The sequence below is a fragment of the Centropristis striata genome, chromosome 22, assembly GCF_030273125.1.
Source record: "Centropristis striata isolate RG_2023a ecotype Rhode Island chromosome 22, C.striata_1.0, whole genome shotgun sequence".
Lineage (NCBI taxonomy): Eukaryota > Metazoa > Chordata > Actinopteri > Perciformes > Serranidae > Centropristis > Centropristis striata.
The window spans coordinates 22326815-22344098 of NC_081538.1; the positions used below are offsets into that span (position 1 = coordinate 22326815).

Consider the following 17284-nt stretch of genomic DNA (forward strand, 5'->3'; position numbering starts at 1 on the left):
ATTATTATTATTATTATTATTATTATCATTTATAATTATACTTATTTACTTATTTTTTAAATAATAATAATAATATGTTAAAAATCATAGTAGTAATAATACTAATATTTACTATTATTATATAAGAATAATAGATAAAATAAATATAATTATAAGACTAATAAATACAATTAAAAGACTAATAATATAATAATAATTTAAATAATATAATAATAATTTAAATAATATACTGCCTAAAAAGCACAGCAGAAAATAAAAAGTGTGCCACCCCCTGCCACCCAAATAAACGTAATTTCTCCTTCCATAGATAGGACCATGTAACCCTTATGTAAGCTGTCCTGTCCTGACCTATTTTGGTTGAATGATCTGCTTCATTAGATTTCAATCCCTCCTAACAGATCTATTTCTGTCCCATTAAAAGATGTAATGTATCATGACGCAAAACAGGCCCCAAGAACAACAAAACGCACGTGCAACACATGCGCACCTCATCTCCATGACAATCCGTCAGATGGATGAAGAGTATTTAAACCTGTCCGGAGGTGATGCTGCCTCACACTCACACTCACAGCCGGATCCTTAGACCCTCTGAACAAGCTCCAGCTGAGACTCATGAAGACGGACAGCGGGACGCAGCCGGCGGCCTTCAGCGGCAGGAAGCAGAGTCTGATCGAGGATGCTCGCCGGGAGCGCAGCAGCGGCTCCGCGGGCTCCCCGGGGCCCTCCCGGTACCGGGACAGCTTCGTGTTCGAGGAGAAGCACGGCAGGGTCACCGTTAACGTCCTGTTCGCCCTCAGCAGCGAGAAGAACGCGGGATTCTTCAAAACGGGGAAAATATTCGAGGTGAGGCGCAAATTCTGGTATACCATATATGGATAGTATAACTAAAATGTTTTTAATCATTGTTTGTCTGACATTTTGACACTTGACACTTATTATTATTATTATTATTATTATTCTTATTCTTCTTATTATTATTATCATTATTATCATTATTATTATTAACAATAATAATAATAATAATAATAATAATAATAATAATAATAATATTTATTAAAAAAATATCATGACTGTGTTTTGAAAAGATACCTGATGGAAACAGTAAGTGCTGGAAATCCTTGAAGCACTTGAATTTTACCTGTAAAGGTTTAAAAAGTGCGTGGTTTTTAAAATAAAGCGCTTGAAATGGCCAAGACTACTTAGAAACAGGTGACACATTTTGAAACATTACACATTTCTTCCTTAAATTTGTTCTCTTGAATGCTGTCATGAAGCGTATGTTTAAAGTACAATAATGTCTAATAAATGATTGTATTGGTTATTGATTATTTTGCTGTTTACACGATATAAGACCGGGCCTCAAAGTCTTATTATTGCAGTTAATGCATTATAATGTTGTGTTATTATTACAGATGATGTCACCTTTAAGCAGCATGTTTCTGCAACTATTGATTATTTTCTTGGTTAATCGATTCATCGTTTGGTCTGTAAAACAATGTTAGTTCACGATGATTAAAAAAAAAGCTGCAAATTCTCACATTTTAAGTGTTTTTATGGCTGAAAATTGACTTTGAACATTACTGATTATCAAAATACTGTAATTTCCCTACAGAATGAATTAAGCAATTGATATGCCAGTATAAGCACTTTATTATACATTTTACAAGATAAATCACATTTTTGTATGTTTGTTTGTGATCTGAAATATTATCAGAAACTAAAGCTGTCAATTAAAAATGTAAGTAAAACATAAATCAGAAACTTTTTATATACAAAGAGAGTCACTGAACTTGTATTTATTTTCTATTTTTTTTTATATGGAGCTATTTTTTGCTCAATGTGGTATAACTAAAATGTTTTTAATCATTGTTTGTCTGACATTTGACACTTGAAAGCGGCATACAAATACAGTTTATTATTATTATTATTATTAATATTTATAAAAACAGATCATGATGGACTACTGTGTTTTGAAAAGATACCTGATAGAAACAGTATGAAAACACTTTAATAATTATAGATTTTAGTCCCTTTAAGACCTTTCACAGTACTTGAGGCTCCAACTTTGTATTTTGTATTTGGATAAAAAAATTATTATTTTTTAAAGTCCCTTAAATACATCACTTGAGGCTTTGCATGTCAATTTACTGATTTTTGCAGGAATATAAAATTTTACCTTTAAAATAACATGATAATTAACTGTTATTTAAGAATGCATTAATTTTATTTTTAATGGCAATTTATTGTTTTTTATTGTTTGCACAGACTAAAAAAAGACAAAAAAAAAACCTTAACTTTACATCAAATGTGATGTAATATTTTATATATTTTTCCAGATCAAGATAATGAAGAAATGCATGATAAATTACAGAAATCTGTCATGTTTTTCACATTCAACATGAGGAGTTAAAGTAAATTTATTTAATAGTCGTTGTACAGATGCTAAAGGGATCATTTTACAGATTTGTGTGATTTTTGGTCTTTTTGCATGCAATTTTTTAATTAAAAACATTATTTTTTTACCTTCCCTCTCAGATGTTTGCAGCTAAATGATATTTTATAATAAAAATAAATAACTGTCCTGCATCTGGGGCTTGTGTTATGGTAGCTTCTCGATCTTTTTCCAGCCATGAAACCCTGATAAGATAGAGAAAGACAATTTTGTCAGGTTTACTCATTGCTCATTAATTTATTTATTTATTATTTTCCTGGTTAATTATAATAATCATTTAGTCAATAAAACATCTAAAAACAATGTTGAGTCTCAAATAATGGTCTGTAAAATAATATAGAAACAGCAGTTGTACAGATGCTAAAGGTATCATTTTACAGATTTGTGTGATTTTTGTTCTTTCTGCATGCAATTTTTAATTAAAAACATTATTTTTTTCTCCTTCCCTCACAGACGTTTGCAGCTAAACTTCTCCACATCGAAAGTCGCCCAGGGAGGAAGTCAAAGAACAGCATCACAGACCTGGAGTTCTTCATGAAGTGTGAAGTTCACAGCTCCGATCTGGACGTTTTCATCAACTCACTGAAGAGAGTGGTGGACGACGTTCGCTCCGTAGCTGAAGAAAAAGGTTCCTGATTTTCATCACACCTGTTAAAATATCTTGTGATGTATATAAATTCATGTTAGGACAGCAATGCTGCAGGTTTTATTATTATACAAGTTAAAGCTCCTTTAATTTCCTTTAAATGTCATATGATAATAAAGCCCAAAACAAAAGCACTAACCATTATTCTGTCCTCTCGTCTCGTCACAGTTCCCTGGTTTCCCAGGCAGATAAAAGACCTCGACAGATGCAACATGTTAATCACCAAATTTGATCCGGACATGGACCAGGACCATCCAGTGAGTGTTTACATCCACTGCACAATGTCACACTGTTCATATTTATCTGTCAACTTATTTACTTATTTTGTTTACAGTGGAGCGAGGACAGAATCCACCTTCTTAGCAAATTAAATCCCTTTAAAAAAAAAAAAAATATGACATCATCTGCAGTGGGGGAATGTAACCAAGTACTGTACTTAAGTACAACTTGGAGCTACTTGAGTATTTCCATTTCATGTAATTTTATACTTGTACTTCACTACATTTTAGAGCTAAATATTGTACTTTTTACTCCACTACATTTAGCTGCCAGCTTTAGTTACTTTTCAGGTCGAGATTTAACATGATAAACAAGATAAAATTTAAAATAATTTTTCAAAATTAAACCTCATAACAGTCTATTAAGTAGTTAAAATCAGCACTAACTTGACAGTAAAACACTGCTTACATAAATGCATCAATAATAATAATAATCAAATAATATATTTGGAATATATATATAAATCAATCCGAGTTGGGTCATTCTGCTTAAAGAGTACTTTTACTTTTTATACTTTAAGTACATTTTGATGCTGATACTTTTGTACTTTTACTTCATTAAGTTTTGAATGCAGGACTTTTACTTGTAGTGGAGCAATTTCACAGTGTGGTATTAGTACTTTTACTTTACTAAGTAAAAGATCTGAATAGTTATTCCACCACTGATCCTGTTGGTTTCATCTATCTTTTAACATGAAATTTGAAGTTTTTATATACCTGCTGGCTTCACAGCCTTAGTAAAAGATAGCAAAAGCCAGAATAGCACGGTTCAAACCTTTTGTAAGATCATCAGAGTGAAACAAAGAGACCTGAATTCTTTCTGCATCCTCCAGAAAGCAGCAAGCATTTCTTTCCTGCAGGTCACATTTTTGCAAGTGAATTCTCGTAATTATGTTTACCTTATATAGCTTAATAATAATGATAATAAACTGTATCTATAGGTTGCTTTTCAGGATGCTCAAAGACACTTTACAAATTAGTAAGCACAATTTAAATTAAAAAAAAAACAACAACAGTTTAAAAAAACAGAGATATGATGCTAAATAACTAAAATGTATCATGCATTAAAAGCCATTCTGAATAAGTGAGTTTTTGTGAGTTTTTTTGAAGGTGGGCAGGTCAGTACAGTCAAGGAAACCACCATTTAAAGTCATTCCTCCACTGTATAATAATTAAATGCTTTGTAGGTCTTTTCTAGCTTTTTTGTGACCTTTATCTGATCTATTATTGTCTTATCAAGCTTTAGCGACATTATGTATTCATATATTTTGCTCCACATTTTAGCTGCTTGGTGTATTTCTTGGTTTGCATTTTATTATGTTTCTCTGTGCTTCAATCTTATCAATAAGGTTGTTTGTTTATGCAGGGATACAGCGATCCAGAGTACAGAAAAAGACGAGCCTTCATCTCTGAGCTCGCCTTCAGATACAAACAGTGAGCGACATGTTCATACATCATCATTAAACACTGATTATCAATCAAACATTCTCTCATAAATGCATTTTCTGTGTGACAGAGGCGACCCGCTGCCCACGGTGGAGTACACAGCTGAAGAAGTGTCCACATGGTGAGAAGGAGCTGCACACTGCTACATGCTTTAACTGCAAGTGCATGTTGCATGCATGATTAAAGTGTAATGTTGTTGTTGTTGTTGTTGTTGTTAACAGGAGGGAGGTGTACCAGCAGCTGCGGAGTATTTACCCCAGTCTGGCCTGCAGGCAGTTCCTGGACGGGCTGCAGCAGCTGGAGAAAGAGTGTGGATACGGAGAGGAGCGAATCCCTCAGCTCAGAGAGATTTCTGCCTTCCTGAAAGGTGACAAAGATGAAATAATTAGATTCATGAAAGATTTTGGTCTCCAGAAGATAATAGAGTTTGAAAAGGTTGAATAAATTAATTTTCTGCTCTAAAAAATCCTGCAAAAGTAGATCGAACGTTGAAAGAACTGGTAAAAATTGTTTAAAAGGTCCCTAAAATACTAAATAATAAAAATCACTAGAGGTTTTGAATGTCTGATTTTTGATTCTGTTATGGTTATGAGTTCTAAGTTATGGTCTTTTTTGAGCCAAGGACCACTTACAAAGAGAGAAAGACATTTTTATCAGGTTTACCCATTCATTTATTTATTATTTGCTTGGTTGATTTATTAGTTGTATGTTCAATAAAACATCTAAAAACAATCTTTAGTCTCATATAATGTAGGACACAGAAGCAGCAAATTCTTACATTTTAGAAACTTTTTATTTTTTATTTTTTAAATAAACCAGGGTTCTTAAGAGTGCCTAAAAATCCTTGAATTTTACCTGCAAAGTTGAATTATGAAATATTTTGGTATTTAAATATGTTAAAAGGTACAATAAAAATAAATGATATATATATATATATATATATATAAAGAGAAATAACAAAATATATTTCTCAATTTTTTCAATTTTTTTATTTTTTTTTATGTAATGTCGTTTATATGTAAAAGCAGTAAAAATATTCTAAATACACACACAATCAGAGATCAAAAAAAGAAATAATTTAACAAAGAGAGAGAGATAAGGATATAGGGCAAAAACAAGATGATTAAATGTGCATAAATAAAGCCAAAAAACAATATGAAAGTCTATCAGCTCTGCTAACTGCTTCTTCTGGTTATTTCAGAGAAAACTGGCTTCCAGCTGCGTCCCGTGGCCGGCCTGCTGTCAGCCAGAGACTTCCTCAACAGTTTGGCCTTCAGAGTGTTTCAGTGCACGCAGTACATCCGACACCCCTCGGCGCCCATGCACTCCCCCGAGCCGTGAGTCAGCGTTTTCTGGGCTCCTCGCTGTTTGTTTGTGTATTCAGCTGTTTTTTGTTTCTGTCACTGACTCTGTTCCTTCTGCTCCGACAGAGACTGCTGCCATGAACTGCTCGGCCACATTCCCATGCTGGCAGATAAAGAGTTTGCACAGTTTTCACAGGTAACTGCATCATCTGCACCCTTAACTTTTTTTAAAAAAAATCGTCATTGATGTCAACTTGACTGCCATAAAATTAACATATCCGTGCAAGAATTAGAAAATAAATGTGGAAATTTAAAGACAAATACATAAGAGAATAAATAAGTCAATAAAAAATGTTTAAAGGGAAATACATAAATGTGGAAATATAAAGATAAATAAATAAGTGAAAAAAGTAGTATATAAAAAAGATAAATAAATAAATAAATGTAAAGAAAAATAAAATATGACGGAATAATTATAAGAATTTTACATTCATTTCTGTATCTATTTATTCATTCATTTATATATATATATTAAAATATATGTCTTTTTATTATTAAATTTTTTGCATGTACACTACTCTATTTTTTCCTATATATTCTCTATTTTTTATTTATGTAATCTGTCACCAAACCAACAACAGGAAAGAGAAAAAGGCAAAGTAAAGGAAGAAAAATAAATATTAATAAATAAATACATATTGAAACATTTTTTAATCGTGATGTCAACCTCCACAATAAACACATATAATAATAAGTAATATTGTTACTGTTGTTACTGTCATTTTTTTTCTCATGTCATGCAGCTCTATAATCTAGTGGTATCACCTTTAATATTTATTCTTTTGAACTATTTCAGGAGATTGGACTGGCCTCGCTTGGAGCTTCAGATGAAGACATTGAGAAACTGTCAACGGTAGGTTTTTATATTTATATTATATTACATATGTTAAACCCACCACCAATTTTAAAAGTGCCTGAATTATAACTTAAATATATTCAGACAGACATACTTTTGTTTTTATCAGTTCTTTTGTATGAATGTCTTATATTTCGTATTTATTAAATGTCACATCGTTTTCATATTTTGTTATTATGTAATATGTGTCTTTTTCATCGTATTTATTATATTATTCTCTAATGGAGCATGCCAGCTAAATAATTTTGTACATTTGTAATTGTAAAATTGGAGCGACATATCTTTTACATTTAATGTTTATTATTCTTCACTGTTGCAATAATTGTTATTTTGTGTACAAAAATACTGAAGCAAATTCCTTATATGTGACGACTTACTTGGCAACAAACCAGTTTTTCCTCACTTTCATGTCAAATATTAGACTTTTCTCTCTTCAATTCACTTGGTGCATTTAATGGATCTTCACTGCCATCTAGTGGCCAAAATAAATAACTGCACATTCTGTTTAACCCTCTGGAGCCCATCTATTTATTGCAAATACACTGAGCATGTTTTATTAACAGTGATAACTTTATTCATATATGATAAGTAGACAAGCTGAGAAAGCCAGTTGAAAGTGCAATCATAAGGGATTTTTACACAGTGTACCATTTATGTTTCTAGACCATTTTTAAAATGTGAATTTTCTTTGTACTAAACTATTGCTATATTTAATTTACATGCAAACAGACATGTTGTTGATGTTTTTATAGTTAATTATTTATTTATTTAATTAATTTCTGCTGTTTTCTTGTGTATATATAGTGAAAAAAATTGGAACATTTCCATAAAAACCTATGTCCTTTGTTTGTATTTTGGGTTCCTGGAAGCTTTATACTTGTAATTAAAAAAAAAAAAAAAAAATCTGACTGATAGACAAACTTGTGTGGAGAAAAAGGAGCCATGCATGTGATGTAAGGACAGACTGAAAGATGCTAAACAGAGACAGAAATGAATGCAGAGGAAGTTGACAAATTTGAACCAAAATCTCCTGGACTGCAGAGGTTTAACCATGCTCTCATCCAGATAATATCTTCATCTGCCTGTTCTGTTGTTTTCTCCCTGTACAGTTATACTGGTTCACTGTGGAGTTTGGTCTCTGTAAGCAGAACGGAGCGGTGAAAGCTTACGGCGCCGGGCTGCTGTCTTCTTACGGAGAACTTGTTGTAAGTTTGTTTTCTTCTCTGTATTCTGCTGCATATTAATGTGTTCTTGTTGTACTGGCAGTCTTTGACCTTTGACCTGTCCCCTTACAGTACGCTCTGTCTAATGAGCCGGAGTACAAACCGTTTAACCCCGAGGAGACGGCGGTGCAGCCATACCAGGACCAAACCTACCAGCCTGTTTACTTTGTGTCGGAGAGCTTCGAGGATGCAAAGACTAAACTGAGGTATGCACTCGTTCATTTTATTGCTGTTGGGGGAAAATTATGCTTTTAAAAAAAACTGGATTGGAACATTGACATTCATTTAAAGGACATTACATTAATACTGGGGATTTTTTATTTTTTTTTTATTTTAATTTTCAGATGAATGGAGTGATACAAAGAGAGAAAACTTTTTATCTTTATCCAAGTTTTTTATTTATCTTATTTATTTTGATTTATATATTTGTATAAATATGCATTTTCTGCATATATAATAAGAATTTTGACTTATTTTCACATTAACTTATTTCTGTATATATTAATTTATTATTTTATTTTTTTTTGTATATAAACTACTCTACCTCCCCATATATTCTATATTTATTTATTTTCATATAATGTTATGTGTGCAGTAAAAGGTAGATATAGTGTTATGGAAGTAGAAAGAAATAAAAAAGTTAAGTACAAAAAGAAAAAGAGAGTGTTGAGGAGGAAAATAGAGAAACCGTGAACCCAAAAAAAAAAAAACAGAAATAAAATAAAGAAATATGTATATATATATATAAGAATTTTAACTTATTTTTACATTCATTTGTTTTCAATTCATGTTATGAAAATGTATACAAAAAAAGCACATATTTAATAAGAGAATGCCTATTTTGAATATTTAAACATACAATTTCAGAGAACTTCTAATAGAAAAAAATTGTCATAATATAACTAACCAACTGTCAAAGGTTAATGGTGATATATTTATTAAAAAATAAAAATATATATTTACATGTAATGTCTCCCCTAAAAAGGCTTCTTATGGAGATTTATTCTGTCAAAAGTGGATTTTCTAAACTATTTTATTTTCAAATTTTTTAATTTATTTATTTTGAATCCTGCATTATTAAAGGTGAACTTACTAGCAGGCTTCTTTTCTGCAGAAGATTCCTGCGTTACAAACAGGGACATGGTCCTAAAAACTCCTCAGGGTGCCTTTAATGAGTAAAGAAAGACCTCAATAAAAGGCTGGATGTTGTTATTTTTCCTAATATTTGTCACTTATCTGTATTTGCATTAATTTGCTTCTACAGGAAATACTCTGCAACCATCAAGCGACCCTTTGCGGTTCGCTACGAGCCCTTTACCTGCAGCGTGGAGGTCCTGGATCAGACCGGAAAGATCCAGAACGCCCTGAGCCAGATGAGAGAAGACCTGAAGACCCTTCACAGCGCTTTGGAGAAATTCAGCTCATCTTAAGACAGATATTCTGCAGAAAGAGAGAAGAAAGTCATGCAGAAAGTTGAAAGGACATTTGGCCTCTGTAAATACTGTAAATGAGATCTACTGTTATGAGAAAAAAACCCACTAAGAAAATCATAATGTAGTCATGTTTGTGAAGTTCCACATGGCCATTTGTTTGTGTGTATATTGTATCATGTAAAAACAAATAAACATTTATTTTCATCAAGAAAACTTCAGTGTTTTGCATTCCAGAGATTATTTATATCCCCTATATATTCTATATTCATTTATTTTTATATCATGTTATTTGTGCAGTAAAAAATATATTTACCTCTGAGATATAGTGATAGAAAGATATAAAAGAAAATGGGAATGATACCTAAGTAGTAAGTACGAAAAGGTGCTGAAGAGTATTAAATATAAAGAGAAATAAAAAAATATGTTAACAAAAAGAAATAAAAAATAAGGAAATACTTGATTTTGACTTATTTTGAGAGTTGTTATTTCTGTATAAATGATTTCATTTATAATTATTTTTTTTGCATATAAACTTCTATATTACCCCATATACAATCTATGTTTATTTAAATGTTCATAATGTTATTTGTGCAATAATAAGTATAATATTTACCTCTGAGATGTAGTGGAGTAGAAGTAGAAAATTGAAATAATACTCAAGTAAAGTACAAAAAAAACCAGTGAACCAAAACCAAAAATACACTTTTAAAATAAATAAATGAGGAAATATAAGGGGAAATAGTTTTGACTTATTTTAAATTATAAATATTTTTTGAAATATGTATTTGTATTTATTTATTGCACATAAAGTACTATTTTTCCCCATACAATTCTATATTTATTCATTTTTATATAATATTATTTGTGCAGTATTAAGTAGATGTAGTAGTGTAGAAGTAGAAAAATATATATTTTTTTAAATTGTGTTGAGGAGGAAAAAGAAAACGGTGAACCAAAAAAAAAATACATAAAGAAACCAAATAAATAAGTATATGTGGAAATATAAAGAGAAATAAAATATGAGGGAACAATTATAAGAATTATGACTTATTTTCATTTTTATATTTTTTTCATATTTTTGTGTTTTTATTTTTTCATAGAAACAACTCTATTTTTCCCCTCCCTATACATTCGTATATATTCTATATTAATTTATTTTTATATATTGTTATTTGTGCAGTAAAAAGTAGATGTAGTGGTGTAGAAATAGAAAGTTTAAAAAAATGGAAATAATACTCAATTAAAGTACAAAAAAAGTGTGAGGAGGAAAAAGAGTGAAACGGTAAACCAAAAACAAAAGTACATAATTGAAATAAAGAAATAAATACATGTGGAAGTATTAAGAGAAATAAAATATGAGGGAAGAATAAGAATTTTGACTCATTTCCACATTAATTTATGTATATATATATTTCTGTATTTATTAATTGATATTTTTTTTATATTTTTTGCATATAAACTACTCTAGCCCCCTATATATTCTGTTTTTATTTATTTTTATATAATGTTATTTGTGCAGTAAAAGGTAGACGTGGTGGTGTAGAAGCAGAAATACATTTTAAAAAATGGGAAAAAAGTACCAAAAAGGTACTTATGAGGAGGAAAAAGAGAGAAACAATGAACCAAGTACATAAAAAAATATAAATAAATATATGTGGAAATATAAAGAGAAATAAAATATGCGGAAATAATTATAAGAACTTATGACTTATTTTCACATTCATTTATTTCTGTATATATTTATTTATTCATTTATATATTTTAAATAATATATATTTTTTAAATTTAAAAATGTCTCATTTTGTTAGTAGACTAATCTAGGCCTATTCCCCCGCCCCTGTATTTATTTATTTGTATATAATGTTATTTGTGCATTAAAAGGTAGGCGTAGTGGTGTAGAAGTAGAAAGATATAAAATATGGAAATAATGAGTGCTGAGGAGGAAAAAGAGAGAAACAGTGAACCACTACAATACAGAGCTCGCAGGCCGTTTCCTAGCTTTTTAATTCCAAACCAACTATTTCCATTTGGAAAAAAATCTTGGAACCCATTTATCTTCATGTGTTATTAAGCAAAGGGAAGGAGCTAATTATGAATGATTTAAGTATCATGTTGCCTGTGCTGGTCAAGGCCAGAGCCAGCGCTGAGGCCCAGCACATCAGTAGGGCCAGGTCACCGGGACCTCACAGTCAACCACAGCACGGTCCGCAGGGCCGCACTGCTGACAGACGCTCTTCTCTCTTTATTTCTCTTTCTCCGTACGACTGCAGGATTTGGCCTTCGGAGGGGTTTTGACGGGCGTCCAGCGCTTTGATCTCCATGCAGGCGACAATGCATATCAGAGCTGCTCACGTCAAAGCCTTGAGAAGAAAAAAAAAAAGGGAAGAAAGAAGAAAAACCATCTCCATCTGCAGGAGTCATAAAGCATCAGCACCATGAACACGGAGGCTGGCAGAGCCTGCAGCGGGCCACCTTGTGTTGGGAAGCTTTCCCTTCCCATAATTCCACTATACAGTAAATCAAGCCCTGCTCCGGCCTCCCTAGGAAACCCTTGTGTTTGTGGAGTAGAAAAAATTGTGTGTGAAGAGAAAGAGAAGGAGAGAGAGGTGAAGCAAGTGGAGGGAAAGAGTGATCTACTGCTTGACAAGTGTGCACTCTAACACACACACACACACACACACACGCACACACTCTCTCTCTCCAAGCAGGAGTCAAACACTTTATAATTTCTTGTATCTCGTTCTACATCCAGCGCTCTCAAAATCCACAAATCCCCCACGATACCCACCGCCAGGATCCCAAATCTGCTGAGCGGGGGTGACCTGTCAGGGATCCAGCCTGGAGTGCTCGCCACAAATCCCAAACGCTGTATCATCCCGACTCCAACCATAAGTGTTTCCTTTTATTGATGTCAGGGCCGTCCCATCCCCGCGCTGGCCTGGTCTGCCTCCTCCGGAGCTGGGAGCAGGGTCATGAGGTTCACTCTGCCCTCGCAGCCTGAGAACTCAAAAGGAATCAGATACAGCATGAGATGTGAGCGAATCTGGTGATTTAAGGCCTGATAGAGAACTAATAGCTTTGTCGATAGTTCACAAATGCATTTCTTCCAATCCAAGTGCTTTGTAGAGCTGTTTTGAGCTGTTAAAGGGACAGAGAGTTCAATATTTTGGGTTCTGTGCTGGACTCAGAAACAGCTAGTCCGGATCTGTCAAAAGTGAAAAAATCTGACTACTGACATCTCTAAAGCTGACTAACAAACACATCATACCGGTTTTATTCAAGTCAGACAGACTTATAAATGTAAAAAAAACAACAACAATTTATGGATTTAGGAGAAGTCTGCAACATCTAGTTTGTTTGTTTTGTTTTATGTAACTAAAGGTACATTTTGTTTGGAAAAATATAATGATAACAACAAAACTAGCTCAAAAGAGTTTAATTTAAGAGCTGATATCGAGCCGTTTTCATAGTTTTCCAAGAAATTAGGAAAAACAAGGGTGGTCTACTGATTTTTTCCATGACTGTAAGTTGACTCAAATAAAACACAAGAGTGATCAAATACAATAAAAAAAAAATCCATCTAATTTTAAGTAAATTGATGTAGGTATAGAATATCTTCATAAGATTATAACACAGATGACATTGCACAAACAATAAACTAAAGAGAGAGTTGTCAGGTTAAAGAAAAGAGTTGGTCTGTAGACATGTTTTAAAGGCATCAGTGGAGGCGGAAAATCTGATTATTAGTGACAAAGTATTCCATCATTTAGGGCCAACAAGTGAAAAGGCTTGATTATCTTTGATGCAGCAGATCTGAGGGGCTTAGAGGTGGAACAGAGGCCATGCAGTGCTTTTGAAACAAGTGAAAGTCAACAGTTTAGAGGACAGTACAGGGGAGATATGGTCCAAGTACCACAGGCCAAAAATAGAACAAAATCCAAACTATATTACAATACGGCTGTTGTTTTGTTTGGTTTTAAATGCTGGCGAGACACATATGAACAGGACTGAGGTAGAAGAGAGCATGGAAAACCAAAATAACACGGCGCAGCCCTGAAATCCAACCTCCAGACCCATCAGCTATCAGTCTGATAACAGTTTATATCTGGGGTTCCAGTGAATATCCAGACAACAGATATAAGACTTTTTATATACTTTTGGTCATTGTTGTAGGTCAAAATGACATTTCAGCTAAACAGATATCTATATATCAATGCAGATACATTTTTAAAATAAATGATGATGTTCAATGGGTTACCACCGGATGGTTTCACAAGTTCACATAAATATATATATTTTTTTATATAAAAAGACCAATAAAAAGCTAAATTGTCATTTCTGAGATTTCTAATAAAAGGAAAAAAAATGCTTTAATATAAGTTACAAAATGTCAAAGTTTCATGGTGATATGTTTATTAAAAATGTTTAAAAAAACAAACAAAAAAACTGTCTAAACCTGATTTTCTAAACAATTTTATTTTATTTTTAAAATATTTTATTTCTTTTATTTTAAATCCTGCATTATTAAGATTGCATTTGGCCAATTCTTTTGGCTTATTTTTTTGGCAATTCTACTTGGACTACAGACGTAAACCAGGATGCCTCTGACACCAAAAATTCTGTATTCATATTAAAAATCGCTACAGCATAGTATCACGATATTTTGCATGGCAATATTTTATTGATTCATGACCGCCACAATTTTTACCATATTAATGGAAAATATGAAGTGAATTCTTTGGTACTTAGAATAAATCATTTTTTTATTCCACTAGATGGTGCTGTTGAGTTATATTCTGTTAGGTCAGTAGAGGTGACAGTCAGCGTGGAAGAAGTTGGTACAACAAAGATGGAGGCACCGGAGAAAGAAATAAGGAGAGCACCATCTGCGTTTAAGTAAGATGTGTGGACTTATTTCAGATTTTTTAACCAGAAAGGGACGAATGAGATAGATATGTCACATGGAGTTTGCAGGGAGTGCCGCATGAAAATAAAAATACTCGGGGAACCCAACGAACTTGTGGGCTCATCTAACTTCAAGCGAGATGAACAGACTGAGAATTATCTCTTATTTGACAAAACAATTCTGGATTTAATTTAATTTTAAGGACACAAAATGCAGTTAAACAGTTGAATCACAATATATTGTATCGCAATACTCACCATATCGCAAAATGCTTAAAATCCTAATTATATTATATCTCGACTCAAGTATTGGGATAAAATCGTATCGTAGGGCCTCTGCTGATTCACACCTCTGATTCATACGCAGATATCTGGTCATAGAGATTACCCTGGGACTGGCAGACTCTTATCGGGGGGGTGAGGCGCAATATTTTGGCAAAGATTTGGAAGACAAAGGTTGTTTATAGCTGATTCCAGCAGTTAAAGCAGCAGCCTGAAATTCTTATCTGACACACTTTTTGTCAAATACAGCGAATATCTCCTCACTGTCCAGTCCACTAGCGGTCTGTTCTATGCAGTAGTGAAAGAAGTATTATAATGTCATAAATTATGAATAACTGATCATAAGCGTCTCCTTTTCTAGTAAGCCAACTGCAAAAATGAGTAAGTCATCTAAACTAGGAATGCCAATAAATCAGAAAGTAGAGGATACTTATTAATAAGCCATCATGGCTGCAGATGTAAATATAAATAATTTGTTAATGGACTTTGGTTGCTCTGCGGCACTTATTTTAGGATGTTAAGTGATCAAACGGTCGATTGGAGGTCACACTGGAGGAGAATAAACACTTTGCAACCATTTTTCTTTTTAATGATTTACACCTGCATTAGCAAATGATTCATGAGTCATTACCAAAGCCATTAGTTTCACATTTTGCCTTATTAGAAAGTGATACAGACAGATCCTCACCCTGCAGCTGTCACACACTCTTTGGCAGCAACAGTTGAGATTATCAACAAACTACTCAAAAGTGGTGACGGAGCACTCTTCAGCTGATTCTCTTTCTACTCATCAAGATCAACATAATGGCTTCATTCTGGGAAAAAGCGTTGCACAACAAACCAGCCGTGAGATTAAATCAAACACCAGCCTCAAAGAGCTCTAATCTCTTTCTTTGTTTCCCTTCATATCATGCTCCTCATTATTTTTATTTGCTCTCTTTTTCGTTGAGCCCGGGCTTAAAGTTGGCAGGGCCGCAGAAGAATTATCTGAGGGGGGGAGATTAGGGGAAAGTTGGTGAGGATTTTAAGGCGGTCTGATCTCTCTTTCATCCATTTCACAGTTTGTTATTAGTCCACACACACCACAAGAGATCAAGACTGTTTGTGAGGCACAATAGCTTCATTCAGGTTACATCAAAGGTAACGCGGAGGGCCGGGGGGCAGTGACATCTGAGGACGTGCTTCCAGGAAAAGAGGTGAGTTTGTAAGATCTCCAAGGTGGATCATATGTTGCAGAAATCAGAATTCAATCTTGATGCTGTTCCGCCCAGCAGCCATCAGATGGTGTCCTCGAGTCACTGAGATTTGTGCAGCCGCTGAGATTCATGACTCATGTTTCAGGGGGGAAAGTTAGCGATTCCAGTGCCCTCTGAGGGAGCTTTTATACTCTTTGGAAAGAGTGTGCACGGATGAAAACGGCATCTGTCGTTGACGTCTCCCACATTATATATGCAGCTGCTTCGGCACCACTTGCGCCTAAAGCTCAGCGAATGCAGAAGAGTGGAGACCACATTGGACTTGTTCAAACAAAAGCGTGGAGTAGGAGAGCAGTAGCATGTTATGCTTTGTGGATGGCGGTTAACGCGTCCTCTCCAAGAAATATACGAGGTCGACGAACTGGTTTGAAAGAGTGGAGGTCTCCACGGCCTCAGCTCGCTACGTTCTGTCGTTACACAGGCGTCGCTGCACAGTACAACCTAGTGTTTCAGCTGGCATATACATTAATAAAGTACAATAAACGGCTCTGTTAGACGCCCGGGTATGAATGCACATTTATCCAAACGCTGCACCCTTGAAGATTAAGTACATCTGTGGAAACAAGTGATCAGCTGTCACCCAGAATGATTCATGATCAAGTTAATTAAATGAGTGCCCTCTGCAGCTTAGCGGGCGTATGACTGCCTTGAAAGAGGAGATGGTGGTTTCTCACACATGGCATTCCTGTGACAGCACAATGAGTCCTTGTTTTACCGGAGGGCATTACAAGTTCCTGCCAAATGATCCCTTGTCTTCCATGTTTGGTCTGTGGAGCATTGATAATTATTCGCCAAGGTAAGGTGATGCGCATCCCTTTCCTCTCCCCGCATCCTCGCGAGCGGCTCACTTTGCATGTCACAGAGTTGGAGATGACCTGAAATGGCTCCCGAGCTTCCCAAAGCTCTTCCTATGATTACACTTACAACCCCCGGTCACCCCTCCGACAGCTGGAGCACGGCCAGACCTCCTAGTTTTTCCCTCACCCTAACCCTCCTGTGGATTTTCTGTGCTCCACAGCAGGTGGAACAGCCCGGTCAAAGATATATTATTGATATGATTCAGAGCCTGTTATTGATAGTGAGAAAATTGAGAAACAGGAGAGAGAGACAGAGAGACAGAGAGAGACAGCGAGAGAGAGAGAG

At 34.1% G+C, this 17284-nt stretch overlaps 1 protein-coding gene across 1 annotated transcript; it reads left to right on the forward strand.

Moving 5' to 3' along the window:
- The first annotated feature begins 612 nt into the window (after positions 1-612).
- Positions 613-9941, forward strand: th2 (tyrosine hydroxylase 2). The gene is made up of 12 exons (XM_059325828.1): positions 613-843; positions 2906-3080; positions 3267-3355; positions 4743-4810; positions 4893-4943; positions 5044-5189; positions 6024-6159; positions 6253-6322; positions 6983-7039; positions 8152-8247; positions 8338-8471; positions 9530-9941. Exons 1-12 carry the CDS (start codon positions 613-615, stop codon positions 9693-9695), a joined length of 1419 nt encoding a protein of 472 aa, XP_059181811.1. The 3' UTR covers positions 9696-9941.
- Positions 9942-17284: the final 7343 nt, after the last annotated feature.